Source organism: Citrus clementina, unplaced genomic scaffold (assembly GCF_000493195.1).
Source record: "Citrus clementina cultivar Clemenules unplaced genomic scaffold, Citrus_clementina_v1.0 scaffold_6, whole genome shotgun sequence".
Taxonomy (NCBI): domain Eukaryota; kingdom Viridiplantae; phylum Streptophyta; class Magnoliopsida; order Sapindales; family Rutaceae; genus Citrus; species Citrus x clementina.
Window position 1 is genome coordinate 21,111,792 of NW_006262139.1, and position 15,615 is coordinate 21,127,406.

The 15,615-nt window shown below is 33.8% G+C and overlaps 1 protein-coding gene across 2 annotated transcripts; it reads right to left on the minus strand.

Moving 5' to 3' along the window:
* Window positions 1-9,654: 9,654 nt before the first annotated feature.
* Window positions 9,655-14,668, minus strand: LOC18038254 (delta(14)-sterol reductase). Of its 2 annotated transcripts, XM_006430241.2 has the most exons (13): window positions 14,538-14,668; window positions 14,334-14,451; window positions 14,182-14,252; window positions 13,849-13,905; window positions 13,217-13,308; window positions 12,925-12,972; window positions 12,423-12,543; window positions 12,266-12,312; window positions 11,380-11,461; window positions 10,753-10,829; window positions 10,546-10,665; window positions 10,085-10,159; window positions 9,655-9,987 (listed from the first exon to the last, which is right to left on the minus strand). In XM_006430241.2, exons 1-13 carry the CDS (start codon window positions 14,583-14,585, stop codon window positions 9,834-9,836), a joined length of 1,110 nt encoding a protein of 369 aa, XP_006430304.1. In that variant the 5' UTR covers window positions 14,586-14,668; the 3' UTR covers window positions 9,655-9,833. The 2 variants fall into 2 exon arrangements, with proteins under 2 accessions (XP_006430304.1, XP_024038590.1); XM_024182822.1 differs by lacking the exon at window positions 13,849-13,905.
* Between the last annotated feature and the right edge of the window lie 947 nt (window positions 14,669-15,615).

Consider the following 15,615-nt stretch of genomic DNA (forward strand, 5'->3'; position numbering starts at 1 on the left):
TCTTACAACGTTTTTCATTGTCTTTTTCATTCGGAAAGTATTTTACTAAATAGTTTGTCTGGTGTAGGGGTAAATTTCTCATACAATATGTAATTTAATGGAAGTAGAGGGTTTATTTGGGGGTAAAATTGTCTAATTAAGGCAGTCAATGGCCACGACGTCTGAAGTGTTCAGGTGGAACGAAAATACGTGAACGAATTGAAAAAAAAAAAAATAGCTTATGTGGTGATGTGGGCTTGACACCTCTGGGAGTATGTCAAATGTCGATTAGCTTGTGAGCGTCGATTTTGGAGTTAGTTTGATATGGGGTGCGTCATTAAGAAGTATGATGATATGCTCAGGAGCACTGACCTGTGTTTATTTTTTTGCGGTTATCTTTAATTTCAAGTTGTATTTACTTGGTTTATAGTAACGTTATTAATGTCCGCTTTCCAGTGGTTCAATGATGCGTGATCTACCATTTTTGAGTTGGTGATTTTTATGAGATTTATTGTGAGAGTTTATCATTGTGGTTGTCACCAATTTAGTGAATATTGGAAATTATTTTTAAAAAATTGTTCAAGTTTTAAAATACGTAAATTTTTAAATGAAAGATGTGAAGGTACTTTTTTTCTTTTATATATGCATGTATATTTGGGAATATGACATGATAGTTTTATACGATACATAAATATAACAAATTTTGTGTATAAAATCGTTGTGAGTTTGTGTTGGTGATGATTATAAATTGTTGTGACTTTTAAATAAATATGATGCATAAAATAATATGACGTAAAGACTTAAATAATATGGTGAATTATTTGGGAAAACTTATAAAATTATGATTATATAAAAAAATAAATTTTTATTTTATGGCTTGCACTAGTGTAGGATCCGAATAATTTTTATTATATTTTTATTTTTATAATTTATAATAAAAGTTCAGATAATAAGAGAATCGTAATAGCGGAGTAACGAACCGCATACTTTTAAGCTGAAATGAAATTTCCCGCCCGGATGTCGTGAGATTGAAGTTAGTTATATGAGTCAGTACTTTCAAATAAAAACGCTTTCAAAAATAACTAACTTTTGAAATTGGCTCTGTGATAGAATAGGATAAATGAAAGAAACATAAGGTTGATGGTCCCACATGATAGTAACGGAAAAGAATTTTATTATATAATATTATATAATATTGAACAAAAATCAAGACTCAGCATTGAAGTCTTCGCAGCCCAAAGGTGTATTTGCAACAAGCCAACAACACATCCAAGCCAGCACGTCTCATGCAAAAAGGTTCTGCGTATCCCGTTGAAATGTTCAACATCACACGCATCTGTACGTCGTGAATCCAAACGGCTCCTTATTTTATATCTGTTGGATTTGACCCTACTAACCTGCAATTCACCGCTCTCTCGGCACGTGACTTACGATTTTAGAGGGAATCTTATCTCACTTCTAGTTCTGCTGCTTTTTCTAACAGAGCCATGATACAGTCACCGAGGAGATGAAGCACTGTTTGATATTTTCTGATTCATCATTCGACAAGTGGAAAGCGTACGGATATCAACTTTTTTGTTGCTATCTGACACGCAGCTTTCCCTTCTCACATGTCGTTTTCCTCTGTGTCACGAGTGCGGAGTCCCTTCCAAAACGGTGCGCTTTAGTGCGTCCACTTCAATTTTTTATAGGGTAAGCTGATTCGGCTGGGGTTTAATTTATTTTTTTCGAAGTTAGTTATAGTAAAATTAATATAGATAACATCAAAAGGTGAAAATGGAAAAATAGGAGAAATTAATTGTAACACTGCTTGTACGATAAAGAGGCGGTAGTGTTACGTGATTTGATTTTCTTTTTTAATGATTTCATTGAGAAAAGGAAAAAAGAGTATTTGCATAAAGAGAGGGGTAAAAAAGGCAAATTGAATTAGAGTATGAGGTCGAGTTATGGTTGTTATTTACAGTTATTATTGTTGATAGAAAATTTCTACAATCGTGAAGCATAAAATTGGGTACGAGGTTGCTGATCAGTATATTTGTTAAACCTCGATAAATGTGTTTATTTGATAATTAATATGAAGAAAGTAAAGTCATCGTGGTTGACTTAGAACTTGTACTAATAGTTTTACAATATTGCTACGTTAGTTAAAATATAACTACATATTTTAATTGTATAAGTGTAAAACGTTACTCTTACTTTTATTTTGTAATAAGAGCAATATAATTTTAAAAAATGATGACAAGATTTTAATGTACTCATTTAAGTTCAAGTTTTTGAACTAGAATTTCTTAAACACGTACATAGATGGTATTTTATATTATTAGTTTAGAAAGAAATTATACTTAAATTTGTGAGGAATTAATTTGGCTTTGACTTAAAATTTACTTTTCAAGAAGTGTTGATGTTGAAATCCGGATGAGTTAGTCAAATCTCAGATCCCTACATCATCATTAAATTTGTGTGGTGGGAAGCTGCTGATTAGTTAGCACCATGAGCAGATTTTCTATGAGCATATATTTTGTGAGCAGACAACCCATGAGCAGATAATCCATGAGCAAACGATCCATGAGCAGATAACCCATGAGCAGACGATCCATTAGCCGAAGATCCATGAGCAGACAACCCATGAGCAGACCATCCATGAGCAGATGATTCATGAGCAGATAACCTGTGAGTCTGTGAGCACAACCAACAGTCAGGAGGTGCCGAAAGTTTTTCCGGCGAGAACCCTCCGACGCTCAAGTCAGCGATTTGGGTCTTACTTGGAAAAACTCATACCACAATTCATGTGGCTTAATTATGATTGATATAAACAAAAAAGCTTTTAAGTAAATTTAAAGGAAAATAATTGAAAATAATCAATCTTAAAGAAATCATAAGCGAAAGAGAAATTTCCCAGTTGTAGAGAGAGAAAAAGGTCTAATGGGTTCAGTTGCCCAGAGAGAGAGATCGAGAGAAAGGAGAGTCCCCCCTTCACTTTTCTTTCCCCTTCCTAGGGTTTTTATAGGAAACTATAACGGTTTTTATCCTCTCCCCTAAAATTCACAAGAAAACTACTAATTTTCAGCCCACTAAGAACATGGTCCCTAATATTTCGGAGAAAATATTTTGACTGAATCGTACTTCCTGGTAACTTCCTGGTTGAGGTGACCAATAACATCCTGGTCGAGGTGATGTGCTCGAGGTCACCATATATTATTATGGTCGATGTGACCCATAACATGCTGGTCGAGGTAATGTGCCCGAGGTCACCACATATTATTCTGGTCGAGGTGACCAATAATATCCTGGTCGAGGTGATGTATTCGAGGTCACCACATATTATTTTGGTCGAGGTGACCAATAACATCCTGGTCGAGATGATCTGCTCGAGGTGACAAATAACATCCTGGTCGAGGTGATGTGCTCGAGGTCACCAAACAATATCCTGGTCGAGATGATCTGCTCAACCATTTGCTCACTTTTACTTTGAGGAAAGCACGATAATGTATGAGCAAACACCTTTATCTTGGTCACCCTATTTCATTCCCTAAACAAGAAGCTTCCACCATCTCTTCATTATAGATTAAGATCTTTCTTAGAACAAAACTCAAGCTCACAATGTATTTGTCTTATTCTATAAGAGATGGGTGGACAAGGATTGCTTGTGTACGAAAGAATCACACTATTTTTATTATTAAGGTAAATATTTATGTAGTTCTTATAATTTGATTTAAGCTCGGTTTAGTTTCTATATTTTAAAAAATATCTTAAAATATTTTTATAGTTAAATATCTTATATTCTTATCATTACTTTTTCTTTTTTTTTTATGATAGGAGTGTAATATATTTAACATTAAAGACACTTAACTCAAAATATAAAAATTAAACAAATATTTACCCTTATTATTATTTTATTGATAGCCGCCATTGCCTACAAATTAAAGGAGGTTCCAATACGTAACAATATTTATAGGACCTGTCTATGGTACAGATTCTGTAACAAACATCTCCCGTCATCCCACCATCCGATTTTCTATTGTTCAGTTTCTCAGTCCACATCCAACCACATCCAACGGCTGATGCTGCAGTCTGTACCTTACAGATTCTGTAAGCTAGTCGAGTCCATATTTATATATTTTCTTCTATAGAAACATGAATCGAGTAAAGTATAAGATCGATGGTCCACGAGATAATGGAATGTAGTGCGAGTCACAGAGTTGCGCATGAAAAAGTAATAATCCGTTTGTTCCTCATCTATTATGATAAACGTGGTATATATATGTAACGCATGAAAAGGCTCACGCTAGTTGGGCATCATTTCTTTCTCATTATAACCTCGCGAATGAAAGAAAGGAAGTGGTTACGAGATGGGACAATTAATATATTTTATTTAAAAGTTGACTTGACCAAGTCATAATGTAGTCTACACAATTTCTTTCTTTTTTTTTTTAGAATCCTAATCTTATATTTAATTTATCTCCGACAATAAAATTATGGTAAATTTATTAAACAAGAATCAGAATCAGTAGGAATCAGAGTGGGTTGGAATAAAAGATTTGAATTAAAATAAGTTGTTTAATACTTGAACTGTAGGAATTAGAATCAGAATGAATAAGATAATCATTAATGTGTTTACTTTGTCTTGAAATCATAATCAAAATGAGTTAAATTGTTACAAACTACTATAAAGTCCTTAATTAACTATGTCGTAATTCTTATTTTATATTTAATTATTATTATTATTTATTCAAAAATTATTTTAAAAAAAAAAGTTTGCACTTAGCATTTTAATGGTTGATGTGATGCAGTGATTAAAATCATTGTAGAACTATGTTGTATTGGATATCCAATTATTATAAGAAATTAAAATAACACACCTAGGACTAGGAGTAGGAGTGTATATAACCTTTTTATCCTTTTTTTGGAAGATTTGGGGTAACTTTGGCACTGATATTGAGGGTTTTAAAAAGTCAACTCACTTTTATTATTTGGATCTTATTACGATACAACCTTACAATTGTTATCAGTAACACATGTAATCTTTGTTAAATTCTATTTTTATGTTATCAGTAACAAATGTTGGGTTAGATGTACGGTACCTTAACAATTTCCTTATTATTTTATTAAAATCATATTTATAAAATAATACTATATCAACTTTTAATTTACAACTAGAACTTTACATAGCACGAGACAATAGTTTGAAATCCCCACTAAAATACAATGAATGGTGCGAGATCTTATGCGACTGCCATATAAGTGGGAGAGATTCATGTGATCACGTGTTTATTATGGATTAGGATCCTCTCTGAGTGTTTTTCTCTCTTACTCTCTCCAATTTAATAGAAAAAATTATTTTAATTGTCAACATCAAAATTTAAACTTATACCCAAAAATCTATTTATTTTATAAATTATTTTGAGAATATATTATTAGCTTTTATTTATTAAATATTTGATTTATTTATTGAATGTATTAGATCAGATGAGGATGAAAAAATGCATCAATGAAAAGTTAGTTCGATAAGTCGATAAGTTTAGTGAATTACTTTTTTATATTAGAATATCATAAGTCTAGAAAATCAGCTAAACTCATCATTCTTGAAAATTGGAAGAAAAGCCCCTCAATAGAAGCGAGGAAAAAAAAATAAAGGAAGGAGGCTAGGAGCTACACATTGATTTATTTTTCTCAAGTTTTGTTGAAACGCATGCATCAAAAAATGCATATACGACTCCGAAGGGATACTGTTTTATTCTAATCAACCGACTTTATTGAGAAAGATTACACATAAAAAACATTATACAGTCTCACACAAATTTTTCTCGAGACAATTTGAGAACTGAGACAGACAGGGATTGGATTTGGGCCAATTCTCTTAAACCCATACACACACAATCCTTGATCCTTACCAAACCCGCACTTGTCTAATTTTTTAAAGAAACTATAGGATTAGTTGAATTGAAAAAGAAGTTTGTCACATTAATTCATATGCTATATGGTTTCAGTGTGAGACGAATAATTATCAAGGACACCAATTGAAATTCGAAGCAAGTTAACTGAATAAACAAAGGTAACAAGTTAAAGAACGAGCAATCATTTTTACCTTTCGCCGCCACCATAAGGTTAAATAAGAGAGCCCAATTTAATTATTTACGGCAAGTGAGCATGTACAAATACAAAATTACAATTACCTCGGTTTCTGTCTGTCACCGGCATCGGTATGTAAAAAGTAAAAAGTTGATGCATAGAGTACATGATGCACGTTTTAAAGGCTTAGCTTTCAAGGATGAAGTGTTGTGACTTGTGAGTACACGCATCATTTTCAAGGATGCAGTGTATCCAACTGCATCCAGCCGTTGGATACACTTAGATTGGTGGGGTCTATTGGTATCCAACGGTTGGATGTAAGTGTGGCACGGTACCACAGTTGCACCACAAATTTCTCCTATGGAACAAAGAGTAAAAAAATAAAAATAAAATTTGCTCTATGTTTTTTCAAACAATGCATATGAACAGTTTGTTTTTTAACTTAGGGTCATTTCTAATTTTGCATTTTCACTAAATCTACTTTTAAACATTTCACACATTACATACGAGAATGCGGAATCCTCAATTTAAAAATTGAGTCGAAAATGTTTCCATCACTTATGCTCGTATGTTTAAAATTAACTAAAACTTATTTAGTGAGTTAAAAATACACAAAATGTGTGGGAAAAATATGATGATGCTTTATAATATCGTTAATATCTCTCGATTCAGTAAAGTTAGATCTAACAAGGTTTATATTGAGAGTAGAGCTATTGGAATGTGATGAAGTCCCAAATACCATCTATTTGACACATATAAATCTCCCATTAACATGGGTTGATTTGCAAAAGAGTGTAGCTATTCAACCCCGCATTTTTATCTCATCGGACCCCATTTTTTTATTACAAACCATAAAACTTTTAATAAAACATTAAAGTGTAAACCAAACATCACCTCTTTTGCTAAAATGACCGTTCGTTTTAGATTATCCTCTTCATGAAATAATAATATTTGAAACATCTCTCAAATTATTATTGACCTCAATTTATCTCATTATGATTAAAAAGCCTAAAAAAACTTTCACCAATGCATCTTCATTTTTCTCCCTTATTTCCCCCTTATTTTATGAGATAAAATCGAGGGGTTAAACAGCTTCAATCAGTGAAGATATATATACCCACATAAGCCCAACAATATAAATTTAGTCCAATTACTTTGCACTTCTAATTTATCCCCTTAAAACTGGGAAAATATGTGGTGTAATTGTGGTACCGTGCCACAGTTGCATCCAGCCGTTGGACATTAGTGGATCCCATCCATTTAAGTGCATCCAACGGCTGGATACAACTGTGGCACGGTACCACAGTTACACCGTGGCCAGACCCCTGAAAACTATCCAACAATCCTTTTCATTTTCATTATTTACGAGTGCCACATAATTGAGATTATAAAATTTCTTATGATTAAAATAAGATGTTTAGGGTTCGAATCTCACTCACATGGATGGGAAAGAAATTAAGTTTCATTAAGCTAAATAATAATAAATTACATGCATCTATTATTGTCTAAAATTACTTGGGCTTCATTTGTTTAAATTTTTCAATAACTATTTTGTTCGGTTTAAATTCTCAAAATATTTGGTAAATACTTGTAGTTTAATTTTGGTAACACAACTCCTTTATTTCTATACTTATTGTTTTTTTGAAAAATAAACTCTAATAATGAAAACAAATAATTTTTAATTAACTACTAGTGGTATTTATTAAACCCTGATCGACTTTTTTCTGGACAACTAAAGCTTCTATTCCACAAGAATTGAAACTTAAAATTCATACCACGCACGACTACGTCAAATACAACCTTAATTTGTTTACTCAATTTTGTCAATGTAATTTAATTGTTTGGCACGGCTCTCTTTGTTCCTCTTTGGAGCAATCGGCAAGTTTTTTTTGTCTTATCCACGAGGTATCTTGAGGAGGGCCCCAACTGTGGGAGGCACCTTTAAGCCCGTACCACAACTCAGACTAGAAGTCCCCGCTCGAACCGGGAGGCACAGGTTCTCCCAACAAATGCGACTTCCCTGCGACTCGAACTGGAGAGTAAAGCCAGTTAAGCCACTTAAAGGAACTCCATTACCAGTGGAGCCAACACTTTATTGGAGCAATCGGCAAGTTAAATGCATTTGTAATGGACTAATGGTACATGACTACATGCATGTACGCCAAGTGTTTGAACGGTGAACTAAAACATGCCCATCCTGTAAAACGTTAAACGTAGTTGTAAAAGCTCAAAATCAGTTGAAGAGTACCGTCCACAGCAATATGATAAGAACGATAAGCCATCATTAATAAAAGAGACGAGAGTTATGAAACAAAACCTTAATTTGTTTAGTCAAAAATTTTACATTTAATGTGTTTTGTTTGGCACGGCTCTCTCTGCTCTTGTTTTGGGGCCACATAGCAGTAAGCAGTAGACAAGTTCATGCACTTGTAATGATGCATGCATGTATGCATGCATGCATGCCAAGTGTTTAAAAAGGTGGATACATGTGTCCATCCCGTAAAATGTAAAATGGGGTTAAAACGAAGTGTGTCCACACCAAAACCACACAGCCTATTTTGATAAGAACGAGACACCATAAAAAAAAAAAGAGGACAGAGATGGGGACAAAAGGACAATTTCCTTCACGCTTTCCACCACCTTGACTGGTTTTGTCTCAGCGAAAATTTCACGAATTTGGTGCCCAAAACAATGTGCTAATTGACAACTTCACTCAACTACCGAGCAACAACACTACTATTTTTTTAATTAATATGGCTAAAATAGTTGGTGGGTAGCTTCGATTTCATTCAACCTTTATCTTAATTAATTTCATAAATGGCCATCATTGATTTTTGATGAAGTAACGTGGATGATCCTGTAGAATTCTTACACTCTAATAATGATTTACACGGTCAGCAAGGGTTAGGTAAGTCATAGGAATTGCGCCAACGCCAATAGGTATTGCAATTATTATGATGATATTCACCATCTTCATTGAGGGCTGCGGGGCAGGACCACACGTTATTTTGGCTGTGAAATTGCAGTGCACCAAGTTTTCTGCTACATTTTGGCCTTATATCAAAATCATGTAACAAGAAGTTGAAAGTATAGCAAAATAATTTAGATAGAGTAATGATACAGCCACAAACTCTTGTACAAACTTATCTTGTACAAATTGATGTGGCATTAATTCATTGGTTGAATGGAAATATAAAATAATATAAACAAATCATGTGGGCCAAGAAATATTTAATTCAACCAATGAATTAACGCCACATCAGTTTATACAAAATAAATTTGTACAAGAGTTTGTGGCTATATCATTACTCATTTAGATATAACAAAAAAAAAAGGAAGAAAATTCCAAGTGTAACCGAAAAAAACAAAAGAAAATTGGTGAGATGTCATTATCAAGGACTTGAGAAGACAGATGGGCCGAAAGCAGAATCAGTGAGGAATCTTGAGGCCCAATGAGCAGCGGTAATGGAAATCGCCCATTAGCAGAACTGCGGTTCGAAAAGACTGGGAAAAGGGTCACCAAGTTCTGAAGAATCATTCACGCAAAAAATAAAATGAAGTCCTAAAATGCAGGAACCCAAGCAAGATTGAAGAAAAATTCCAAGCGTTATTTTTTTCTTAATTCTACTAGCAATTGACTGATGTTAAAATTACAAGGTAAATCAAGTTACAGAACTATTCGCTATGACAAAATAGGATGTGACCTATTGTAGCAAATACAAAAGAATAGAAAGCAAACCACAAGGTATCAAGGTAGCCAGCAGAGCTACTGCAGAATCTTTGTGCTAGTAAAAGTATGGTAATATTCTCCATGGCACAAGTCTACAGTATTCGACCCATATTTCTCTATACTTTGCCGCACATCGAGCTTCATCTCTTCTTTCTCTCCATATTAGTAGAATTACAAGATAAATTGGATAAAAGTATGGAACCAGTGAACTGCAAAAATAATTTTACTCTCGTAATGGAAATTGTCTGCATGTGGAATTTGGAATGATGTATTATAAATGCAGAGTAGTAAGAACTTGAAAAATACCTTGTTCCACAAGGTAAACTGAAGGAGAGTGCCAGCAATAAGTCCCCAAGGTAATTACAATGCCTTGCCATCCCCCTTCAACACAATAATCACAATGTCATGAACTTTCATGAAATGAGGCATCAAAAACAGCATCAAGAACATGGACTGTACCAGCATCCAAGAGATAAGTTTCCCATATTAATAAAGGAAATATATAACAAACATTGAGATTTACCCAAGAGCAGACTTGAGTAAACTAAATAACATTATATCAAGTATTCCAACTACATCAACTCTTTGTATTTCATTCCTCCCATTTCTGAATCCTGTTTAGACCTTGTCAATTTGAAAATTACCATTTAATCACTACCATCAGACTATTTCTCCAAATATAGTCTCTAGAATAGAACCTAATATTAAAAATTTATGCAGTAATAAAATGAAAAAAGAAATTATAATGAATATGATGGAAACCTTACCAATAACCAGAAGCAAGCAACTTGCCCCCAATAACCTTTGGGGGCTTACCCCATATATGAGTTTTTGGATTCTTTTTAAACACATGCTTTTGCTTATTTGCTCCTCTGAATACCATATATCTGCTCAGTTTAAGTATTAAACTGCCGCATTAGCATAAGTTCCAAAACAAGTCAGTATAGTACAAACTATGCATCAATTGAAGTTACCCAATTAGAAAAATTATGCAATTAGCTATAACAGTTGCAGTCGGTAGCTCCACCTGGTTATGCAAAAGCCACCAGCCCTGTAATGCATACAAAGATGATAAATATTAATATTTACAAGTTAAAAAAATATCATATGGTGTTATCAGTGGATACATATATTGTGTGGTGCTACATTGCTTAAATTATGCATACGGACAAGAACCATTCATGCTTCTTCAGGATTGGCCATTGTTAGTTTTGCCTAAGAAGCGACAGACTACTTTAACTGACATTTTAAAAAAGACAAAAGAAGCTTCCCTGGAGACACTGGATCTCAATCAATGTCGGCTGGTCAGACAAGGTTTAGATTCACCATGTAAGGTGACCGTGACTGATGAGTTCTATTAGAAAACGAGGATGAGAACCCCCCAATGCTCACGGCTTAAACATCAAGAAAAGTAAGGGGCTATTTTGGCCCAAAACTTGGTACCAACATATACGTTGGATTTCACTTTGAGATAAATAGTTTGACAAATGTGACTTGAGCAAGCGTATGAATAGAAACATGTAATGACTGTTGTAAAAGAAAATTTTAAAATGATAGTTTAAAAATACAATATTTTCGTGCTCTAGTTCATGTTAACGTGCCTGGATGCTGAAAGTGAAAGGAATCCAAACTAGATCTCCAAAGACCAACATGAAGCCTAATCTCTCAGCAATTATGTCCCACCTGTCAAAGACAACCACATACAACAAGGGCTTCAGGTTTGTAAAAAATTCATGCATAAATGACCAGATTAACAATTTCTGAATCGTCCAATAAAACAAAAGAGAGAAGAAAATAGAAAGAGAGAATTTACTGGGTCATAATTGCAGATATTATATATGTATACACAACTACAGGTATATTGAAAAAACAAATGCCCTGCCAGGGCAAGAAATGAACACAAATACAAACAGGATGTGAACCATTGGTCTCAACAGGTATGCTGGCAAATCTCATATCTTGACCAGATTACACAGAATTCTTCAAATTTAAACCAAACACAAGGACAAAGAAGCCAAGCATTTGTGTACTTGAGCTTCAATATAAGTTCAGACATTAAATTTGAATTTAAGTTGAGTTTCTCGGAGTAGCTAACTTGCTTCGCCAAAAAGAATAAACCTTTAAAATTTTACAGTATTTCAGACAGAATAAATATTGTGTTTAAAATGTAATGTGAATTGTCATACAGGTAAGCTTAGCTCATCTTTATGGTCCCCAACAGACTTCCAAGTCTAGATCACAGCTTTTAAACTATAACCCTTTTCAGCCAATGTTTTTGCTTGACTCCCTGCTCCCCAATCAGTCAGTTGTCTATTTTTGCTTATAATCAATTATCAAGCTCGTGCATAGCATATAATACAACAATTAGAAGAAGAAAGTGCAACACTTAATGATGAATATAATAGCAAAGATACTTCTTCGTAGACATGAAACTACAGTTCCAAATATCCAAATGCTCACACAAAAACAATTAAGCATTGCACTTACGTGGAGGTCATAGACTCCTCATAAATAAAATAGTCCAGAATGTACGCCTGAGAAAGTGGGGGAAAAAGTGAATATAAGCAGAAAAGTACATAGAAACTGCAAATGACATGAAGACTCCTGAAAAGTAATAGCATATGACTTAGCCTGAACAGATTACCGCACAAAATAGTTGGTAGAGGATCATTGATCGGCATAAAGTGCCATCTTGAATACTTTTTGCCAGAACTGATAAGTTGATAAGTAGCCATCCCATCATTCCAGCTCTAACAAAGAAAAACCTACAGGGGATAAATATATCATCATTAGAATTGACAGGTTCACCACAGCATGTCCAAATCATTTTACTCTTATCAATCTAATAAATTCAGAGATCTGAAGTTACTGTGAACAGTACTGATTGAAAACCAAATAATTTCAGCCATCCTAATTATGATTAGGTACTATGAAATATTTCATCTATGAAAGCAAAAATGTTGAATGGCAAATCCCTGCACCGCACAAAAAACATAACCCTCTAGTTAAGTTTGAGAATGATAATTCAGGTATTGTAAAAGAGAATGTTAACATAACTCCTCAAAAGTAAGGCTAATAAGATTTTTATTTTATTTTATACAAAACTACACAAGCAACCACAGAAATTCAAAGATGGTCTTACATACTTGAGATCAATGGCCATAAATTGAGGATTCAGCTGTATGCCAAACCACCTAAAGATTACACACAAGATAGAAGTATCAGGATAATTTGACCAAAGCATGTTAAAACTGAACAAAATGGAAAGGAAGTGTACAACACTGACACTGAATTTCCACTTCAAAGCTAACAAATCTGAAATTCAGTAAAAGAAGTGTTCTTTTGTGAAAATAAATTCAATGGTTACTTCTCTAAAAATAGAATCGAGAAATGGTTTAATAAAGCACCAAGGTACATTAGGAAATTTTTTGGAAGTACCAGTCATGTATTAGATTTCCTGTGACATGAGGCTTTAATGAAGAACTCTTATTGCGTGACCTGCAACCAGCAACATAGAGTGCCGATGTTACCTGGCATGAAGCAGAAGGGAAAATGGAAGAGCAAATCAGAAAATAATTTGAGTTAATAAGCCAATAATAAATTGGGCGCTAACAACTAAGGAGGTGATTGATGATATTAGTACGGTGCTCAGCTATATGACCAATACAATTGCAATCAGAACTTAATTTTGTGCCCACAATATTGAGCTTGTACTGAAGTATGAAATGGAAATCAATTTACCACCAAAACAAATATTACTGAAAAAACGAAAAACCCTGTAATTTGAAAGCAGAAAGTGACAGTTCTATATTGCATTAGATAATCTGGTTAGTCAAAAAGGTTTGACTCTGTGATCAACTAAAAAGCAGATGAGCACGGATGTGAAAATTTTATTTCAAATACTTTTTGTGGAAACCATTTTTCTACAAGCCTCTAAAGTAACCAGAAGAGACGTTTGTTAATTTAAAGTGCAAGAAGTAGATTCGTTCATTCAACCACTGCAAAACAGAACCATATGCAAGAAAATAAAAATAAATTCAAGTAGCAAAAGATGTAACAGTATATCTTACAAGAACACTGAATATAAAAGTTGTCGATAGCAGCTCAAATCCTCTATCTGATATCACCTACAAACATTGTAACATCAGAACGCATGTGCACATTCACAAGATAAAAGCGCCTAAAATTCATCATTTTTCAAAGATGCAACTATTGCACCTTTGGGCTTTCAATTATAGGCTTTGGGTTCACATAAATATTCAAATCACATCATTCTAAATTCATTAACAAATCGAAATTAGAGGAGAGCAAAACTGCGTTTCAGATACTAATGATGAGTATGTTGAAGCAATGCAGTAATTACAGGCAGGTAAACAAAAGATCATAAAGTAGAGGATACATACAGTGGCTGATATGAAATTCATATAGGCTCCAAAACCAAGAAGCGCAACCAACAGTGTGAGTGCAAACAAACCTATTGAAGTAAAAGCAATTACCAAACATCAGAAACACAACACACAATTCTGTAACAAGTTGAAATAGCTAACCAACAGACCATTGCAACGGTAATGAAGTCGAGTGCCGTCTTGTAATACAGCGCCAGGAACAACTTTGCCGGGTAAAATAGATCCAGCAATTGCCAAGTAGGTTAAGAATGTGATCAATATAGCAGCCTGATATATGAACAGCAACAATTGAGTGCAAATGCAAACGGTATTGACATAAAAGTAAAGAGGGGTTAATTTAAACAAGTACTAACGGAGTCTACTGAAGGAATTATAGCGTGTAAAAGAAAACCCAGATCCATTTTTGGCAGACTGTTACACTCCCACTCTCACTCCGGAGTCCGGTCTCTGCCACTTTGCTTCCTGACTCTTGTAATGTTGTTGGTTTTGGGTCGTGTTCGATTTTATAATAGAATGCTGTCCCACACAAGGCGGGCGGCCGAAACTTAAGTTGTTATTATGATTCTTATTTTTGAATTACTGATTATTATTATTATTTGAGTTTACATTTGCAAATAAACTCGTATTAAATATTTGAGTTTAGAGGTCAAAAACATTCGCAAGCTCCAATCTTTGGTCTATTATTTGATCTAGTGAGTATCAATGCACTCGCTTCAGAATTCCATCACTCTTTATTAATAATGATAAAATTATAAATTAATTAGACACAGGGATATGTGGTACTATTACGCACACTGTGAGCACCCATTACTTCGAATACTTACATTCGAATGCACCGGATCACACTTACTGATTATGTATAGAATTTAAAAAATTTCCATACATTTTCCCAAAGGAAAAAAAATCGATACCTAATAAAAGACGATTACCATTATACCATCCAGAATGAGGCAAAAAAATCACTGCATGTCTCACTAAATTTTAAATATATTTCGAAAGCCATAACTTGAGTTATATATGTCTGTTTTAGGCGTATAATATATCATTTCGAAGCTTACGACGAGACAAATCAAATCAAAAATCATATACTCTATAAAATTCGTAGGTTTATGTGCGACAGGCAGTAGGACAGGTGCCTGTCGCACATAAATGCAATGCGTTTATGTGAGACATGTACCTGTCCCACTTGCCTGTCTCACTTGTTTTGAACTTCATTTTTTACCCAATTTTTATGTGTTTTCAATGATTTTTCTTCATTTCTTAACTCAAACTAAGTACTTTAACCAATCACATTATTTTATGAATGAAAAATAACAACATTTGCAATAAAACTCACTTTAATTTCGAACTTAGTTGATAAAATCAATAGATTAAAAGTTTACATTGTGTAAGAGTATAAACTAATTTTAGAAGCTCTCTCATTGATGCTTA